This window comes from Phalacrocorax carbo, chromosome 2, assembly GCF_963921805.1.
Source record: "Phalacrocorax carbo chromosome 2, bPhaCar2.1, whole genome shotgun sequence".
Classification (NCBI taxonomy): domain Eukaryota; kingdom Metazoa; phylum Chordata; class Aves; order Suliformes; family Phalacrocoracidae; genus Phalacrocorax; species Phalacrocorax carbo.
In genome coordinates, this window is record NC_087514.1 from 128,080,879 (window position 1) to 128,101,658 (window position 20,780).

Consider the following 20,780-nt stretch of genomic DNA (forward strand, 5'->3'; position numbering starts at 1 on the left):
TTTAGCATAATCCATAATTTTACAGTTTTCATTTTGAATTATTTATCTTATATGATTTGATTAAAGATAAAACTGCCTGACACGATCTAGAACATCTCTGCATGTCTTAATGACAAATGAAAAAAGTCCTCATTATAACTTCACCGTTTTAAAATTTTTATTTGTATTGTTTCGGTATAGCTCGCTTTTATTTTTGAAGCATATTTCAGATACGCATTGTGTACACGCGATTCTATAACCCATCAGGCTTCAGTGTTGCCTCAGTACCTCTGATTCAGTAAATCAGATCATAGGCAGCATGCTGTCATATAATAAGGTGTCTGATCCTTATTACCAGTTTGTTGATGCACAGACTCCTTCAAATTGACCATTGCAACACATGGTTTCCCCTGAAACTAGCTGTGATAATTAGCGTGGCTCTAATGAGACAGAATGTCACTGATCTTGTGCTGAACTGTCGAGTATCGACGCTACGGATGGGAACTGTCAAAGCTTGCCATCTGTGACAGAGCTTGGCATATTCCATTTGCAAGGTAGAGCATGCTCAATAGACTGTTTTTAAACAAATGGTCCATTTCTTGATTAGGGCTCTGTGTTCTGTTACCGTGGAAGACTTTATATCATAGTTAAACTTTTTTCTTTTTTTTCCCCTTTTTTTTTGCTGGGGTAAGCTCATTAGGAAATGAAAGCATTGCTAATTCTCAAACTGGTGCCTTCAGTCTTCTCTTAGCTTTTTGGGGAGATATGGAGGGTTGCTGATCACGTATTTATTCTTCTTCCTTCCCCCAGTTATGTGAATATAGTTCTTCTAAGGCTAGCACTTCTACAAGGCTTTTATCTGGGTTTGTGGTTTTTTTTTAAGCAGCGAGGGATAGGGACGGCATAGTTTTGAAGGATAGAGGAACAAAAATTAAAAAGTCTTAGATGACGCGCAGCGGGAGCACGTGCGCCTGGGATGAAAGATTGAATCGGTCAGGAGAGTCGGGCGCCCAGGCTCCCGAGACCAGCCCTGCAAAATGCCGTGCAAAAAGTCCAGCGCTGCTTATCATTCCAAAATATGCTTTGTTGCTTTTTATTTCCTCCTTCTCTGGCAGACCACACAGGGCTTGTTCTGAAGAACATTTTCACTAATCTGATCAGGCAGCCAAATACGCCGGGAAAACTGCTTTAATGATCCCACTAATTACCTCAAGTCAATATGAACTGTATTATTAGACTGAGGGAAAATATTCCATTAGGTCTCCCCCTTGGGAGTTTCTCCGCTTTGTGATGTCACCGAAGCCTTCGCCCTCTCGCTTGTAATTAATTTTATTTACACACGCAGGCACGCACAAGGTCACACCTGCACAACCGGAGCTGGCCAGGGAGCTAGTGGCACTCAGGCTTAATCAGATCTGTCATAATTACCATTCTGCATGTTTCTGACACACGCTGTGAAATATTTCAATTTAACTGCCGCTACCAGCACAACCAGATGTAGTGTGAGTGTGGCTGCATTGGAAATATTATTCCTCAGGATAAACTCTCTCCTCCTCCTTTTTCCTCCCACCCCCTCTCCCTTTTACAGCTAATGTGGCACAGAAGCTGATGTATCCTGTAAATCTTGAATGCAGCGCTAGATTGATAACAGCAGATTAGACAGTTTAACCACAAACAGCTTGTTCATTTTTCACAAATGAAAACCACATGTGGTGTAACTAAAATTTCAGGCTTTTCTCTCCCCCCCCCCCCCCCCCCTTGGTTGTAGTTTCCTTTTGTGTGCGCATATGTGTGCGCGCGCGCGCGCTAAGGTCTGCCTTTCACTGTAAAGGAGTGAAATAAAAGAGTAAACACATAGGGGGAAAGAGACACTGCTGTCTTTGGAAATTATTTCTCCATGACCTTTATTAAAAACCTTCCTTGCTTTGGCAAAGAAATCAGATATCGCACAGGGGTTTTGTCTCTCACTCTGAGACTTTCTAATCTCTGGGTTTTATGCCCACTTATTAAAGAAGTCATCCTATTATGCTGTTTTTCAAAATAACATGCCAGCAAACACCTCGCTTTAAGAAAAGCTTCTAACCAAGAATGTAGTCTTCATAGCTACTTGAATTTAGGAGAAATAAAATTTTGTGCCGAAGTTTTTCACCACGAATTTTGCCACTTTGCTAACTCTTCCCTTTACCTCTTCCTTTGGGGAAAAGATTCTTTTGAAAAAAGAATCCTCAAAGTGTCTAGAATTTTGGCAAATGGAAAATCGATATTTTTATTAATGAAAACATTCCAGTATTTTGTATGAAAACAGATTATGGTTAGTTTTTAGGAAACTAAGGGTTGTCTGCAAATTGTTTTGCTTTTTTTATAAATACATTTTTTTGGTTAAATCGTTCAGCTTGCCCTAATTAAATAGGCAATAATTAAATTTCAACACTTAGGGTTTTTTTTTAAAACCATCGACTCTTTAGTAGATCACTGTTGGCTACTTTTCCTACACAGAGAAAAAATTAATGCCATTTTGATAGAAAGTTTTAATTATAAGGTTCTATAACAATTCTTACAGCAAGGGAAAAATTGTAGGTGTGCAGAATGTAACTGAGCAGGTTCCCCAAAAGCTGTTGCAGGTATTGTCAGGCGAGAGGAGTGGTGCAGCGCATCTGATAGAAATTCATCAAATCTAATCTGTAATAAGGCTTCCAGGGGAGGTTTAAAAAAAAAAAAAAGTAGCTTCAGTAGGAGATTGTTTTATCCATTGCCAGCGATATGTGATGCAGTAGCAATATTGAAAGCGCAGGAGGCAGGGAGCTAAGACCCAATGTTCAAAGTCAGTCAGAAGAAGGTGAGCGGGATAGTTCTGAAAGCCACCGAAGGCGCAGTTTGTAGCAGAAAAATTGGCTACATAGGTGGCCCCTCAGACTGCTGCAGAGAGGGTTAAAGACCCAGGCTTGTACCACTTGGCTGGCAGTTACTGACTGCATTACTGTTCCCCCAGAGCTGAGCTGGAGTAGGTCAGCGCAGGCGTGCCATCAGCGTCCCTTGCTGCACAGCAGTGCCACCCCGGTTGCTGGCTCCCCCAGGGTCCGTGCAGACCCCGAACAAAGGGGGAATCTTGTCTTGGAGGCGTTATGGCTGCAGATGTCTCAAAAATGAGCCTGGAGTAAGGTGAAGAGGAGGACAGGAAGGGCTCGTGTTGGAAGAGATAATGCTGAAATGAACCGTCAGGATTCTTGCAAGGGTCCGGAAATCCGGCTCTCGTTTCTTCACAAAACTATTTGAAAAATGTCATGCAGTTGGGAAGCACTGGATTGCCAAAAGAAGAAAAAGCACAGCACCCTCTCCCACCTCCTTTGAGTCTTTTATTTTTAGTTTTCCTTTCTTAGGTAGAGGTGTTTCGGTTCCTACACTCCAGATGCGTGAATCAGCTCTTCCCCAGGCAGCACCTGCTGTCTGCCTGACAAGAGGTGCTGTTTCTGGCAGGATGGATTTTCTTAATCTCCCTTCCTGCTTTCTGTATCCTCACCTTCTGTTTTGTTTTCCTCTTGCCACCTTCACTAATTCCTCTCGTTATAGCTCTCCTCTTAGCCCTTCATTGACTTTTCCCCACCCCATTCCTCTCCTGTATACACCCTCACCATCCACTCTCGCTCCATCTGCCCTTTTTTCCTGTCCTACTGCTGTCTCCTGCGTGCTGGAGCTGCGCCTAGGACATCCCACCCCAGGTGCATCCCCCCTCGTGCAGTCGCCTTTGGGCTTTTGCTGGGTGGTGGGGAGCCAAGGGCTCATCGCCCCCGCTGCCAGCTTTGTGGGTGAAACATCGTTCCTTTCCCCATGTGGCAACACAGAGATATCTGGGAAAAGAGCCGTGTTCTTGATTTCTCAGGTTGCTCGTGCCTGCTGTGGGCAGATCACTGATTCGGGAGGCTTCTGAAGGTTTCAACGTCTTGATGCATTAACATGAAGAAACTAAAGCACCTTTAAAAAAAAAATAAAAGGGAGAAAAGTCTGAGTGAGCTGTACGAGAGTTAATGATGTACGGAAATGAAAACAAAGCTGTAGTGCCAGAGCCGAGAGGGAGGCTGAGGAGGTAGCGAGCAGCCCTTGGTTCCCGGCAATGGGGGAAGCAGGGTACCAAGTAAACAGCGCAGAAAACAAAAGTGAGCTCAACCCGTAACTAAACAGGAAACGACAGGGTAAAATTCCTCCTGAAAAAACGAAAGCTGCTAAACGCTTTACTGCAAAGAATAAAGGCATCTTATGCAAACACAGATATACAGTAACAGTCCGAGAAGCAGTTTGTTAAAGGAGCAACTGATTACAGCTCAGGTGAAGGGCTGTTGGGCAAAGGAAGGAGTAAGAAATAATAGACAAGTGTTTTCTCCCTGAACGTTAAACTGGATAATTCAAAACATACAAGACCTGAAAGAGTTTTACAGGATTTCTAGGTGCAAGGTGAGGAAGGAGACAATGTTTTGTTCCAGATAATTTTTAATTTCACCTTTCCTAATAATTTCTCATTGTGTCAATTTTTTTTTTTTTTAATTTTCCACAAATTTAACCTCTAAGTCAAACTTCAGATTTTTGGTTGCAGATTACCCCAAACTGTTGGCCTGTAATGGCTAGATTAGTGCAAGCACACAGCTAGCTAAGTGGGGAAAAATTCCAATTTGCAAATATTTATCTCATTCCAAATCTGCCAGATTTTATCTGAATCCGCATTGTTATTCAGCAGTCAACTCCTTTTTATTCCTGTGCAGTGTCATGTTCCCTTACTTCAGGATGGCATTTGAGAAACAAATGAAAATAGTTTTCAGGATCTTTGTGAAGTAAAGATGCTCGGACTGAGTGGTCCTTAGCAGAATTCCCTGAAGTTTTGGACCTCAACGGAGCAAGATTTACACACCTATTAGTTACGTCTGTGGGTTTGCTTAGGTGACTAGGTATTTTGCTGAGCCTGGTGCTTAGCATCTCTAGTATATGAAGCATGCAAGAGAAAGCTCTACATATCTAGGAACTTTCCACTGTTTATATAAAAACAATTATATTTTTAAAAAAGCTATGAAGGGTTTAAATGAGATTCTTTTTATTTTTGCTTTGGGGCAGCCATTTTGCTTCACCTCTAAGAAATCATTTGCTACTCATTGAATATGAGGAGAGAGCCTAACTAAAGGGATTGATCCTTTTCACTGGGGGAAAGGGGGTGGGATGGAGGGATCAGGGCAGGAAGAATTGTGCCCGCTCTATGCAGCACCTGATTTAAGGGCAGAAGCTGCTGCCTGGAAATACGTCTGGGGCTAGGGCTTATGTTCACTGGCACTTTTCTTGGCCAGTGAGGAAAAGCTTAACACTAAGCATTGCTCTCTCTAGAGGCTTTTTCCTTGTGGCTGTTCTTGTCCCCAGCCTGACAGCAAACTGCCTGGAAACACTCCTGTGTTGGCTCCCACCTTTGGCCAGCCAGGAGGGAGAAACCCGATCTGCCCAGTTTCCCTTTTGATCTGGCTTTCATGTCCTTTTGAGTCTATGGCCCAAGCAACCATGCTACAAGTTAGGGTATTTTAGCTTTCTAAGGGCTTCACTGCCTTTATTTTTCCATAGGTGAGATATATGCTTCTGGCTGCTCCCTTCTCACGTGCTGGAGGTTTGTGTCATTCACAAGTGTGGCTTTTAAAGACTTTTTTTTTAAACTGCATTAAGGTAATCGGAGTTATTAATTTTCTGACTGTTTCTGTGGTTAACAAAATCTGGAGGAAAGTTAGGGAAAAGTTTCTTTCCAATTTCCTTAAGACTCTCCTCACCCTGGACATTATCAGAGCATTAAGAGCGTTCTTCACTGTGAAACTGAGAGCCACAGAAGCCAGCTGAACTGCAAGAGGCAAGTTAAAAGACATTTTCGTAGAATATTTAAATGTCTAATTCAAATCTATATGAAAACATTTAGTTAGGCCGTAAAATTGTGAGGGGATGTCTGAGAATAGATTTGAGCTGTGTATGTTTTGGAATGATGTCACTTGTTGGAACATCTTGTCAGATGAACTGAATTTACAATGAAGTCCAAATATCTATGAGCCTGTGATTCCTTGGTGTGTGGTAGATCTTCCCCTGATCCAAAATGAATTCTGGAAAGAAAAAGCATATGACAAGAAGCCACAGATTTAAATTACTCCCTCTGGGAAATTATGATCTTTTTAAGAAAAATAAATCAAACAATGTGATATACACACATATAAGTAATTACGGAAGTGCCACTTTGGCTCTATGGCCTTTTTACTGGAGGTCTTTCCCCCAAAGCAAATCTTAAATCTCTGTAAGCAACATAATAATAAACATTTGCTGTTCACTTGTAAATTGATAGTAGTAAAAAAGATTTTTAAAATTGCCAGGCTCTTTCTGTTAAAGACTCTTCTCAACTAAACTGCAGATATAGCTGCCATACAAAAATTGATTGCATGTTTAAGAATAAATAAATATGGGCTATTAAGGGTCGTGGTTGCATTTAGAGTTGTGTTTACTTTCAAGGGAAGCATCGGTATTGCAGTGAAATCAGTACTTCTCTCTACTTAAATAAAAGATAAAGGGCCATATATTACTAGTTGCCCTCTGTGAAACCCACTGACCCATTTTATACGCCTGTACTATAAAAAGTAATGTGCCAGACTAAGACTGAGTTATTTAATAATTAGCAGTTGCTTCTTCTTGTTTAGAGGGTTTTTTTTGTTGTTAAGTCCATTTTCATCACATGTATCTCACAGTTATGCCAATTGAATCGTGTGTGTGAAAGAGGAAGGATCTGGAATAGAGGAAGGCAGAATAAAGCCTCACCCACTGTTTTTTTGCATCTATTACTTTTTTCCCTTCTTTTTACATATGAATGTAGTTGCATTTTATGTAAGATTTTCAAGGGCGTGCATATTATATTTTTCGTTAGGGCTTGTGCCTATATCATCGCTAGCCAATTGAAGGTACATTTGAACAAAGGAAAGGAAAGGTGGAAGAGGCTGAGAGTAGGGAAACCAAGCTTGGGAGAAACCCTCATTTAGATTATTCAATTCTCTCTGTACTTAACTAAAAAGTAATGATAGTTATGTTTTCAGTCAGTTTTAGAGTTACGGGTTGGGTTTTTTTCTTTCTATGAGCTGGTAGTACGTCTCAAGTGCTTGTACACTGGGAACCACCACTTTTAATGCAGCCTCAGACCTTAATCTGACAAGTTTTTCAGTAGCACTAGCTCTTGCCACTCACTGTGGCTCGGGGAAGGAGGAGAGGTCTAATACGACAGAGGAGACTGTGGGAGAAGGGCCACAGCTCTCCAGGTCATGTTTCTGTACTTGTTTGCTGCTTGTCATTGGATTTTAGAGGTTGCTTTAGCGAGTGTCCTTTTGCTATTTATTTGTTTGGATGTCTACAATAATAGAAAGATGTATTTAATTTTTAAGTGCTGCAGCTAGAGAGGAGAAAGACAGAAAAAGAGCCATTAGGAATCCTTTTCCCCTAAAATATCACCAAAACATTGCAGTGAAATATTATCAGTACCACTGCTAGCTGTTTGGTCATTTGCTTTTCCACGACCCAGGGAAGAGGTGGAGGTAACATCCAGACAGAGGATGCAGCTGAATAATAGCTTGGATAAGAAATTTAAGGAAATGGCATAATCTGTTTCAGTATTCCTCGAAGGAAGTTTTTGCTGCTAGTGAAGTTTACCTTTCTTCTGAAAAGCCCTATGAGGTTGTGGAGTTTTCAGTTTGTTTGTTTTGCTAGATCTCATCTGTTATGATGGCAGATACAGATTTACTTCAAGTTCACATCTGGCTTCCCCATTCTAGTAATGAAAGCCAGTGAAATAGATAAACCAGAAATATGTGGAGATAAAGGACAGCTTCAGGTTTCAAACTTTCTCTGATTAAGGGGAATGCTCAAAGACCAAGCCTGAAACTTAAGGCTGATTAGCGTAAATAAAATACTAAGGCAACCATCTTTCTGGGGACATTTATTATCACTTTAGGCCACATCTTAAGAAGAGACATTCATATTCTGGTGTCTCTACTCTTCTTCTGGAACAGGCTGAAAAACAGCTTTTCCTTCTTAGATTAAAGATATACATTTGTATGAGAAAAAAAACCAGGGAAATCCCAAACATTCACTACAGTTTCTAAATTACTTGAAGGTATGTGCCTCGCAGAAGTCAGTGCTTAAAATTAATTGAAAATACAAGCCAAACTGAAAAGATTTTCACTAACAAATGTGTTGGTCAGTATCAAAACCTACTAAGTCTGGTAGATTATTAGTTTTCCTAAAATTTTATTAAAATATCCCGTGGCCTTTCTTTTAATAGACTTCAGTTCTTCTCTGAAGCATTTAGGTCTATTCAGCTTTGCGCAGGAGGTAACCAGGACAATTTATGTATTGTAGGAAAGATAAACCTGCAGTCAGAATTCATTTTCCTGCAGTCAGGAAATTCCAGGAGAACATGTAAGGCTAAAAAGGACTGCTCTCGTCATCTAGGCTTGTTCCCATTTCTGAACCCCCAGGTATTTCACCCAGAAAGGAGTAGGATTTAAGTAATCTCAGCCTGAAAATGAATTTTGAATTAAATGCTCCATTCTTAACTTCGGTGTGTGTTCCCTGCTGTATTTTTCTGGATAGCACACACGTAACACAAACAGCATTTCCCAGATAAATTAAAGCAGCATCCATTGTTACTTATTTGTCGTATTTGTTTGCGCTGAAATGGCATTTGTTTATTTTGCTTCTCGATGCCATATGCATAAGCTTACTGATTCAGAAGTCCCTGAATTTTCGATCCTGTTGAACACTGTGAGAAATCTCAGTTGAAGGGTTTAATGCATTTTCCAATCAATGTGTGGGGGAAATTTGGCCTTATCAGTTTAAATGCTGGAGATCCTTTCATTGCATTATGGAAGAATCTTCTCTAAGCAGAGATTATTCTTAAGAACTTCATAACATTTAAAGGTTAATATGTTAGGTAAAGAACAATATCTTAAGACAAACATTTTTATTACAGGACATGAAGGGATAGTTCTGATTAAATTACATGATTATTTGAATGGGAAAGAAGACAAAGTGCATCATTTCTTGCCCTCAACTTTAATGCCTTTAATCAAATAATGACCTTCTGGAAATAGTTAATTTTAAGCATTTGGAAAGATCAATACCACTTTGCCACCAAAAAATGGCCCAGATGATGAAATTTGATGTATTTAAAGTACCATTTCACCCTTTTAACCTAGTAAATAATTTAAAATGCTTTCAGTACTCCTTTGCTACCATTATGTATCTCGTTCAAAGTATTATGACTTTTCCAAAAGCAACCTTTCTGTGCAATGAGCAGCTTCCAAGTTTAATAGTAAAGACGAAGACTATGCACATATACTGCAGTGGTGATGTCGGCCCTTTTTATTCTCTTCTATATGTGGATTCTGTTTTGCAAAGAAATGGAAATATCTATGATAAACACAGCCATTTGGAACAAAAATGAGATTTGTGAAGCGAGTGGGATGGCTTTTGAAGGGGAAAGAGTCAATATTTAAAGTTTAGTTCATGAGTTCTTTTCCTTTGTTTTGTCTATGAGCTTTTGTGTTAAAGGTGAAGGATTTGGGTTGCTCAGACAATTAAGAGCCCATTTTACCAAGTGTAATTTCATATCTGTGTTCTATAAACTGGAGTGCCTTCAGCATTGTAAATAAAAAAAAAATTGCCCTCTATTAGCATGTTTGTGGGCAGATTAAAAACAGTCTTCATTAGCATAAGTAACACTTACAGATTCTTTTAAAAGTAGAAAATTATTTGCTGAATGATAAATTGCTAGCTTTATAGTTAGTTGCTGAAAATGTGCTCATTCAAAATGCTTACTTTAGTTTAGTCTACAATACTCAATTTTTTGAGTTAGAAGTACTGTTTAATGGATTATGTACTTAGCCTTTGTTCACAGTAGATGCTGAAATGCAGTTCACACTTTCTGCTAAAATGCTTGTATCAAATGCCTCCCTATTTAGACTGATATCTTTTAACACCGTATATTTTTATTATACTGTATGCCCCAGAGAATGATACAAAATAATCTTAGATACGCTATACCAAAGAAAACCTGTTCATATCTTAGTATTGATACTCTAAAATGTTTTGCCTTCTTAGATTCAAATTACAGCTCTTTTTAAAAATGTTGGAGTCTTTGTTAGTTATTCTGTAAGGAATATTCAGCATTTGGCAAATTATAATCCCTATAACAAATTCACCAAACCAGAGAGGTTAGTTGCTCCACCTTGAAACCCTTTCTTCCCAGACTAGATGTGTTTGTTGCTGATTTGGAAAGCCTTGCCCAGAAAACATCTTTCATGATTGTAATGCCACCCTCTTTGATCTAGTTAGGATTGGTATTTATACCTGAAGTGCAGATTTCAATTATCTTTATTTTTTTCTTTTAATAAGAAAGGTACCAGACTGCAAGAATAGTTTGTTAGAAACTCTATGTGAATGAGCAGAAGATTTTATTTAAACACAGCACAGGTCAGACTGAATAAAATAGCATTGGGATATATGGATAAAACACATAGATGCTTTCTTTAAAATAAGCATGCTCATGGGTCTTGCAGAGTCTAATGTTTGGCAGTTATCCTCTTTGCGCTTTTCCTGCAATAGTTTGGCAGTTTGGCTTTCACAGGTTTTTTTCCTCTAATGTCTTATGTTTCTTTACTAAATCCCTATCAGAAAACCAGACAGAAGACTCTTATTTATTTTAAATATCTTAGGTTTAGCATCTTTTTTTTTTTTCACCATTTTCTTGCTTACTGTAGCAAGACCTTTGCAGATGGTACTTGGTTACTTGAAAGTGCATAACAGTATTTTCTTTGTAGCAGATGGATTTAAGACTTTTAGTTCCCAATAAATGTAGGTTTACAATACATAACTTTACAGGATTTGTGTTGTATATAACAGGTTTGAACATATTATCTCAGAATTCATCTGCATGGCATTTTCAGCTTATCCAGGGCCTATGCCAGTATTTTAAGTAATAGGGCGAGCATAGTGATTGATAGCAGCTAAAGGCGTGATTTTGAATAGAAACAAAGGTTTTAGAACAGAAGGTGTCAAATTAAACTTTGTCAGTTTGAAAAGTAGTAACATCCTGAAAGTTCTCCAAACATATTTACATGTGGCTAATGTTTATATTTTGCTTTGTACTCTCTTTATATTCAGTGTAATGTTGCCTGGCAAATTTACTGTTTTAAAATCAAGGTTGCTCCCAATGTCATTGCAGAGTTTTGGGGGGTTTGCCTCGCTGCATAGATGTATCGGCTTATTTATTTTAAGGCTGGTTCTTTTTAACCATATACTGTATATGCTGTATAAACCAGTTGTGATCTAATCTGAGTTATAAATATTTCCTCATTATTCTGTGGTCCTTTCCACTTCCTGTAAGAATCTAAAGACATGAAAAAAACAGTGGTTCAAGCCCTCCTTCAGAATAAATTGTTTGAACGAGACAGAAATTGCTCTACACTTAAATGAGTGTAAGAGGCGAAAAATCATCCTTGTTAGGTTCACTTGTAAATTCAACTGCATAAACTACAGCAGTTCATACTTCTTTAGGTCAAATGGAAACAAAATTCACAGATTTTACATAACTTAAAATTCACCATTAGAAAAGTCCGTGTGATTGCTTTTCCTAAAATTTACAAAAACATTTCATACATTCTCATTTAGCTGACTTTTATGAACGACCTTGATGTCAGATACAGAATCTGAACCTGAAACTAAATGAAATAATTATGGTTTTGTTTGTTTGCTTTGAACCAAAAGAAAGCATTTTGGTATAAAGTTTGTAGTCTAGTAACAAAGGTAAACCCCTATAGTGTCTGTAACTGCCCATTCACTATCTCTCCTGAGAATACTTCTGAGATCAACTTTCATAAATATTTCCAGAAATAGACGATAAAGACCATAACACTGTTTCTATCCTTGTAATTTTAGAAGAATTCAATTGGTTGTTTCCACGTTGTGCATCATATGTTTCATCAGAGCATGTCTACTTCTTCAAAAACACGAAGAACCCAGTGGAAAAGAGACATTTTGGTAGAGTAGCAGTGTATTCTGTGTACCATGTCAGAAGCACCTGATTTCAGTATCTCAAAATTGCTAGCATAGACATGCTTCAGGTTACAATTCATCAAATCATTTTTAGATAAGGGTTTAAAGGTATTATCTCAGTGCAAAAATTGATAGAAAAATACTGGAAATATAATATTAGTTGTCAGTAATTAATAAAAACAAAGCCTGATCTAGTGAATACCGAAACAGAAAGGACAGTAAGGGGAGAAGGAATTTCTTAGTTAACAAAAACTGTTGTGAAATATGTTTATTCTGCATAAAAGGTGATTGCTTAGGATACTTTTACTGTTGGACTTTTAAAAAGAGTTTCTACTTGTTTTTCTTCCAAAAAAAAAAATCTGTGATTCACATGGTCACCAGACAAAATATGTGCAGCTTCTAAATGTGACGTGTAGTGCAATTTCTTTTCCAGTCTGTCTGAATACCTTAAAGACTGTCATGGAAGGGGACAAACTGTCCTGTTTCTTTTTTACTTTCGCTGAACTGCTGTGATAGTCAGCAACGCTCTCTGTTTCACCACCATTAGAAAGAGGACCAACAGTTTCAGTGTGAAGCAGTGCAGACTCCAGACAACCAAAGGACAATTTTTATGCTTTGGGGCAGGCTGGGTTTTGTTGGTTTTTTGGTTTTTTGGTTTTTTTTAATTAAAAATTTTATAACTGCATCTCAATCAAGAAATCCAGATTTACTTCTCTTCATCATCTTCTCCTCTCCATCCCCAATAACCTACCTGTGTTTCCTGATTGTACATCTTTTAACTTGCCGCAGAAAATTAATATTGCTGTTGAACATAATCCAGCACGTATCCCAGTGGAAGCAAGGTGGGCAGAGAACCACAAGCAATGGGTTGATTTTGTTAGGGGCAGGGAGAGTTCATACATTAACCTGCTAATGCACCCCAGGGCGCCTTACAATGGGGAGGGAGAATTCACAGACCCTTGCTACTGTTTTAAAAACATGCCATACAATTCCAGCTGGGACAGGGTGTACGTTACGTGCTCTGTACGAAGGCGTTTGGCCCAGCTTCCTAAGCCCTGGGGCAATACCCGGCATCCACCGTTAGCATGTGGTCAGGGAATGGGGGTGCGCTCCATCCCCGGAGTGCAAGGGGGCCCTTCCGCTGCGGCCGCTCTCCTCCCTCTCCCCTTCCTCCCTAGCACATCTTGTGAGCACCCAGCGGATTTTGGCCCCATTTAAACTTTTGCTTTCTCAGCTCTGCTACCACCATCTCTCGAACATTTGTCATTTTGATTATTTCTATTTCTCGGGGGCATTTTCTCCTGTGTCATTTGTTCAGTTTTCCACTTATATCCAAGAGAATATACTTCAAATTTTTATATGCACCTCACTAAATATTTTCTTATACAATATGAATGCATTAAGATTATTTGTTTACTTTCACCTCTTCCTATCGTAGCAATATTTTTACACTGCATTTATTAACTGTTAGCTAAAGATATGAATGTCTTCAAGAAAACACATATCTATATTGTATCTATGTATCTATTGTATCTAGTAGTAAACTAGTCTGGATAAACCATTTTTCAACTACCAGTACATATAAAAAGGATCTAAAAGCTTCTGTACATTTATATTATTTGTTGATTCAATAAAATGTCACATTATCTTTCCTACAGCATTAAGAAATAAAATTGCATGGACCTAGTTTTGAAAACAGATCCTTGCAGCTAAAGGAAAGGAAGTATGTGTGTTTTATATGCATAATATTTTGTTTCTAAATTTTAATATGCCAAAAAATTGCTGCTGATGCACACTGTGCTAGCTAGAGCATTTGCACTCTTCTTTTAAAACTACCAGTGCACAATTAAGAAAAAAAAAATCCTCAATTAAATTTTAAGAAGACCTAAGAAAACAATTGCTTGCCCCCCCAAGCCCTAATAGTGTATATGAAACTGAGACACTGGGTTTTTTCTGGGTCTATGAGAAAATTCCTGAAACAGATAGTCGTCTGTCACTTGAAATAAGTTCACTTGCAGAGGCACCTCTACTTATAGCAGATAGGAAGAAGATATTACTTGGCTGTGTCTAGTCAAAGGATTCCTGTCTTTTGAAAGGACATTAGGGAGCTCCTCTACTGCTATGATTTACATTAGGCAGCCCTACAGTCAAGGCAGATATTTGAAGTACTTTCTTGTTTTGAGTAGTAGTACCAGGATTTTAAAAACTGCTCAGCAGGCAACCTACGGGCTCCTGAAACACGGTGTCAATGGTCTCGGATGGGTGTAGCCTTGCATAAAAGAAAATAGGCAGCAGAGAGAATATACTGGCGTCAGTGAAACCCCTGTCCTGCGGAGGGAAGCGTGTAAGCGATTCTGCTTCATCAACCGGTTTGTTTCTAAGCAAACAACCAACTGTGCTGCGGTGCGGGATGAAGGGGAAGGTGCTTTCCAAAATGCTCGTGGTTGGCGAGGGTCTGTGAAATAGTGCGGCAGCCTCTCGGTGTATCAGTGTCTGCTTTAAGCCCAGCCTTTACAGTGAAAGCCCTTTCTTACCGGGGGAGAGCGTGAGAGAATGCAGAGCCGCTAAAGTACACGTTTTGCCCTCATTTTGCCCCTCATGAAGTGAGGAAAAAAACTAATGTTTTGCTGGTGTTATCTTCAAGGGGTGGCTCTGTGAGCTGTTACGTTGGAAAGAAGATCCCTCACCAGAGAACAGGACCCTCTGGGAGAATCTCTCCATGATCCGAAGGTTCCTCAGTCTTCCTCAGCCTGAACGCGATGCCATTTATGAACAAGAAAGCAATGCAGTTCATCACCATGGTGACAGGCCTTCCCACATTATCCATGTGCCAGCAGAACAGATTCAGGTTAGTTTACCTTGGCCAATCCCGCAGAGCGCTAAGTAAATAAAGCTTTAAACGGAGCAAAGGAAATTAGTGTTTCTTTCCTCCCGGCCAGGCTAAACGCAGGTCTCCCGGTACGCAATAAGAGCACGCCGCCATCCGCCACCAGAGTTCAAAGAAGAGCGTGCGACCACCCACAGTTTTTGTTTCAGTTCGGTGGTTTTTCGCAAACGTGTGCGGACGCGGTGGCACAGAGGCACCTGCGTGCCGGGCAGGGAGAGCCTCCGTGCTGACTAGACAGGCATCAGGACCGAAAGGCAGAGGCGTTTGGCACTGGTTGTTGAACGCCTCACCAGCAAAGCGGGAGCACCTTGTTGCGCTGCTGTTCAAAAGCTAAGCTCGAATCCTCAGCAGCGGCGGCTCGCCCTGGGTAGGAGTGAAGGGAAGGGGATTCCTCATCCCACTTGAACCCCAGTCAAGGCTGGGGTGAGTCAATGTTTGTTTGTTTTTCCTTCAGAGCCCCTCTCCCACCACCCTTGGGAAAGGAGAGCATAGAGGCGCTTTCTTACCAGGCCTGCTGACCGCTGGACCTTGGCTGGGTGCTGCTCCACAGGTGAGCTGGCACAAGGGCACCGTGTCAGGGAGAGAGAGGAGGGGATGCAGGACCCACGCCACAGCGCTTGGAAACAGCTGCCCTCTGCTCCGGGGCAGCCCCAGCGGTGCCCCTTCCTCCGGGGACTGCGCCCACCCTTTGCTCGCACAGGCACCACGAACCAGGAGCGTGGCTGGCTGTTTTGCTAAATGTTGTAGCCCAGGTTGTCACTGTGGACTGCTGTCTCTCTGAGCTGGGGACTCTCTAATCCCTTCTCGTGAAAGACCTGAGGTCAGCCTTTTAACTGCTCCCTCTTAAAGGGCAGATATTATGTGCTTTCCCAGCCTCAGCTGAGACTCAGTGTATCATTTGTATTACCTATATGGAAAAATATTTACAAAGCTAGGAAGGATAGAGTTATCTTGCAGCCAGAAACAACACGAGTGTATATTAAAGATAAAGCAAACTGAATAAGACAATCCCTTAGGATATCAAGTACTAAAATAATTGTGAAAGCCTGGAAACTTGCTGTTTGATTTAGCAAAAAGAGAGAGAAAGATCTATATTAAGTAATAAAACAGCACTTGTTTGAAAATGTACATTGTTTTTAATAAAATTGCTTCTTAAGGGGATAAAAGGAGAAGCTTATGCACAGTATAAACATTCAACCACTATGCCACTTACTTAGATTTTCTTGCCTTGTTGATAAAAGTTGTGTGTTTGATCTTGCAAATATTATTCACATAAGCAGTTGCATTGTAATCTCTTAATATGACTTGTAAGAGTAAGGATTGGGAGATTGGGCCTGAGTTTTGTCTCTGCTCTTCTACATGGCAGTTGTTGTAGATGCATAAATATGTAGTTAAGACACAAGTTTTCAAACTGTATATACAAAGCCTCCAGTCTTGTAAGAATTTAACGTGCTGGGAGTAGTCTTGAATCTCTTTGGGACTGAAGCCTTGAATGGGACTGCTCACAGACCATAAAACATGAAAGGATGTGAATAGGGGTGAAGCGAGAGCCCTAATTCCTCTAGCATTTGTGTCAGATCTTACAATAAGAAGATCACTTAAAGCAGTGGCTTCTAAACCAGGTGTTGAGACCTATGCGAAGTCTCCACAACCACGAGTGGCACTGCGAAGTGGGCAGAATTATAATTCCTCCAGTATTTATACCATTCGTACAGTATTTTGTGCTTCTTAGGGTCTGCAAGTGAGCTGCGACTGGAAGCTTGGAAACCACTACCGACACACAGAACATTGTCGAGGGGAGACTCACAAAGGGAAATGAAATGTAGTGATAGCAACTGCTTGTTTTGCTGCTGGTGTTTTTTAATAATAACTGGTGGTTTGTACCATATGACAAGAAATTTGCTGATCCAAAATATCTTACTAACCAGTGCTTCCTGTGCTGTGAAGCAAAAGAATTGTCAACAAAAACAGTAGCTGATAAATTTACTTTTGATTTTAAACATGATCTTATAATGTACTGTACTCCAGCGGTGGATGAGAAAAACATTTCTGTCCCTGGGGCTCAGTGCCTCACCTTTTAAGAATGTTTCTGAATCCATGCTTGCAAAACTTCATTTTAAGCTCTTGTTAATTATTTACATCATGATTTGCTTTATCTTATTCTTCTGATGTGCATACTCGCTCATTTTTATTGCCTGAGTTTTTGGAATGCAGCATGTTCCCTTCTAATAATAATAGTGCAACTTATTTAGAGCTTTGCATCTTAGTGCTTTATAAATATTAACTAAATAATCCACAGCACAAACACAGAAGCAGGTAAATATGTTTGTTCCCTGTTCATACGTCGGGATACTTGAACACAGGCAAGACAGACCCTCTCCGAAACCACAGGCAAGAGAGGTCAGGGCCAGAAGGGGAAATAGAGATTTCCTACCTCCAGATCTCTTTGTCCTTGCCGAGGCTGGGTTTGACAGCGTGACGTTAGGCGCTTCCAGCTAACGCATTCTGTCGTAATGTTTGCAACTTTGACGAGACTTCAGTGCATGCTAAGGTCAGCTCAGTAGTGGGATATTTCCACACTTAACTAAAATGCTCTCCATCTCCCTGATCCCCCCACCCCCCCACCCCAGTCCCTTAGTCTAGCTATTGCTAGAGATTTGCAGCCCTTGTTTTTGGGCAGCAGCTGCTGCTGCTGGCAGAGCTCCTGCGCGTTTGCCCTCATCTGGCACTTTTCTCACTTTGCCCTTGCTACAGTTCTGGCTAAGCTGGTCAAGTTAATCCTATACTATGTCACCTACTTAGCATTTTGTCTTGTCTGCACTTGACTCATGGAGCATGTTCATTAGAATTTGTCAGCTAAACCGCACCGACGTCTTGTCATCGGCGCTTTCAGTCAGACAAAGCCAGTGTTTTCCCTCCACCTCTCTGTCCATATCCCACTGTCCCTTTATCCCTCGTCTCTGCTCACACATGTACAGACACATGTGAGATATGCAGTGAATTACTAACTCATATTTTAATTCTGGTTCAGCAATAATGGGCCTTTTTTTCTTTCTTTCTTTCTTTTTTTTTTTCCTTTTTGTCATTTAAACTTACTAAGCCTTTGTTTATAGCTTTGCAATTTCCCCCACGGATTTTCTTGGTAACACAAAATATGAGCAAGAATACACATACAAAAAAAAAAAATGCTGTGCTTTGTCTTGCAGCAGCAGCAGCAACAACAGCAACAGCAACAACAACAGCAGCAACAGCAACCAGGTCCCAGACTACCCCCAAGGCAACCGACAGTAGCATCACCAGCTGAATCTGAGGATGAAAATCGTCAGAAACCCCGACCACGAACAAAGATTTCTGTTGAAGCCCTAGGGATCCTACAGAGTTTCATACAAGACGTAGGCCTGTATCCAGATGAAGAAGCAATCCAGACTCTCTCCGCTCAGCTTGACCTGCCCAAGTACACCATTATCAAGTTCTTTCAGAACCAGCGATATTATCTCAAGCACCATGGGAAGCTGAAGGACAATTCTGGTTTGGAGGTGGATGTTGCAGAGTACAAAGAAGAGGAGTTGCTCAAGGATTTAGAAGACAGCGTCCAAGACAAAAATGCAAACACACTTTTTTCAGTTAAACTAGAAGAAGAGTTATCGGTAGAAGGGAACACAGAGATTAATGCTGAATTGAAAGACTGATCTAAAAGTATTATTTTCTTTCAACAGTGCCACTGGTATTTACTAATGAAATGAAAATTCCATCTTGCGTTCTGTCAAAAACCTTTATTATTCATTGTTTGGCCAATGAATCTTCCAAAACTTGCACAAAAGTTGAAAAAAGGATAATGCAGACTGCACTAGATGTTTTACTCTGTTTTACAAACTGCTTCGCAGCAACAGATGAAGCGTTGAGGATTGTTTGATATTAATTTGTGTTCACTGGATACACTGTGAGTGTACCCAATAAGCATGATACCAGTGATTTTGATTCTGGAGCCTTCAGACAAGCATTACAACTTTTGTGATTTACTGTTTTTTGTTTCTGTTTTGTTCTCGTTTTTTAATTATTACTGTAGCACTCCACACTTGATCTTTGGAAACTCACATTTATTTAAAAAAAAAAAATAAAAAAGAGTTTGTTACTCTTGTTCTATTGTATGTTACAAAAGAACTATAGACTGTGGAATGCAGTTTAAAGATAACATATGCCAACAAATGCCTTGTATTATATGGCACTGCCGTAATTCAGATTTGTTTTCTTTTGGAAATAAAGGTCACTGTATTTTTTTTTCCATTCTCATTGTTACATGGTTTTAAAGAAAATGAAAAGAAAATGTGAAACACAATTTAGTCCTCATTATTTATTTGTAGATCCTGCAGCATCATGTTGTAATTAATTTTTTTGGAAGTTTCCGTTAAATGTAATATTGCTTCTCTTGTTATCATACTGATTTTTTTTCTATTTATAAATGTATTTTGATGGGCAGTAAAACAAAGTGTCTTAAAAGTTTTAAATAGAGAAAATGTGCTTTACACAGTTGCCTATAAAAAGTGCTCTATGTTATCCAAGCAATTCATACTATAAGCTTCACTCTTATTGTTGTATGCAATTTTTACTATCATGCAAATAAGCTTAGGTAAATAAAACTAATAGATCACCTTAGAAACTTATGCAATTAATGTGAAAATAATTGATGTTTGCAATGTGTCTTCCTTTGGTTTACAATCAATTTTAAAGCTACAGCTGTATAAATTTTCTGTATAAAGGTGTATTTCTTTTTTATGAGTTTATTGCTATGAAAACACCAGTTATTTTGTTACAGCTGGCTGTTTTTATAAGTGTATCACAATTTTCTTTATGCAGAAATGTTCTGACTAGGAGTGGTTATTGACTGTAACTACACAATTAAAATTGTTTGTATGGTATGATATCGCAGGGTTTGTCTGCGTATGTGTATATCTGGGAGGAATAACTTGTTCTTAGTGCACATTGTACCTTCTTGCCACCTCTTTGAAGATGACATTGCAATTGTTCTCCTTTAAAATCACAGGCAGATTTTTTTAATGACCTTAAAATTTGAATTTAGATAACATACTTCAGAAAGAAGCACAGTTTGGTTATGAAAATCATAACCTGTCTTTTCTTGGTTTAAAAACTTGCCTGCCCAACAGAGATAGCAGGATATTATTGAGTCAAAAGGCTATCAGGCATAAACATATTTACAGTTCCTGGCAGTAATGCACTTATAATGGATACAGCTGGTGTTATTTTACACTAGAATTATGCTAACACTATTCCTTGCACTAATGTATAAACGTTAAAAAAAAAAAAACGCATTAATAGGGGCAAAGTAAATAGCAAAGATGGGCTTTGCACATAGCAGTCCCCTTGTAAGCAAGATTATTTTTAATGATCGCTGATAAGGTTCTTGATAAAGCCATGATAATTGGTGAGCTCTGAATTTATGCAAGGCTCATGTCTAGGCTAGAGAGAAATCTGCAGCTGAAAGTTGTGAATTGCACACTGTTCTCTTTTCTTAGGAGGGAAACAACTTACACCCGGTGCGATTCAGGGTCTGAATTCAGCTCAGCTATTCTAAAATGACTAAAAGTTTGTAAAACTCAGGGTGAGTTTCAAAGGCACAAATGAGACTTAGGTTGTGGCAAAGTTCTCCTTTTAGCTCCATTAAGTCCTTTAGGAAGACAAATATTAGACAACAGAGTGGGTTTTCATTCCGCATGTTTAAAACTGCCACAGGTTGCCCAGGTCCTCTGCCACAGCACCCTTGGTGTTCCTTGAGCAGCTCCCAGCTGTGGCACCTCTTGGC

At 39.6% G+C, this 20,780-nt stretch overlaps 1 protein-coding gene across 4 annotated transcripts in view; it reads left to right on the top strand.

Moving 5' to 3' along the window:
• SATB1 (SATB homeobox 1) overlaps nucleotides 1-19,883 on the top strand; it is a 76,382-nt gene extending 56,499 nt beyond the window's left edge. For 2 of the 4 annotated variants that reach the window (XM_064444301.1, XM_064444300.1), the window contains 3 exons: nucleotides 14,720-14,923; nucleotides 15,417-15,512; nucleotides 18,169-19,883. In XM_064444301.1, the coding sequence (XP_064300371.1) occupies nucleotides 14,720-14,923; nucleotides 15,417-15,512; nucleotides 18,169-18,651 (783 nt within the window). In that variant the 3' untranslated portion in view covers nucleotides 18,652-19,883. The remainder of the gene's footprint in view (nucleotides 1-14,719; nucleotides 14,924-15,416; nucleotides 15,513-18,168) is intronic. The other 2 variants (XM_064444302.1, XM_064444303.1) reach the window with 2 other exon arrangements.
• Nucleotides 19,884-20,780: the final 897 nt, after the last annotated feature.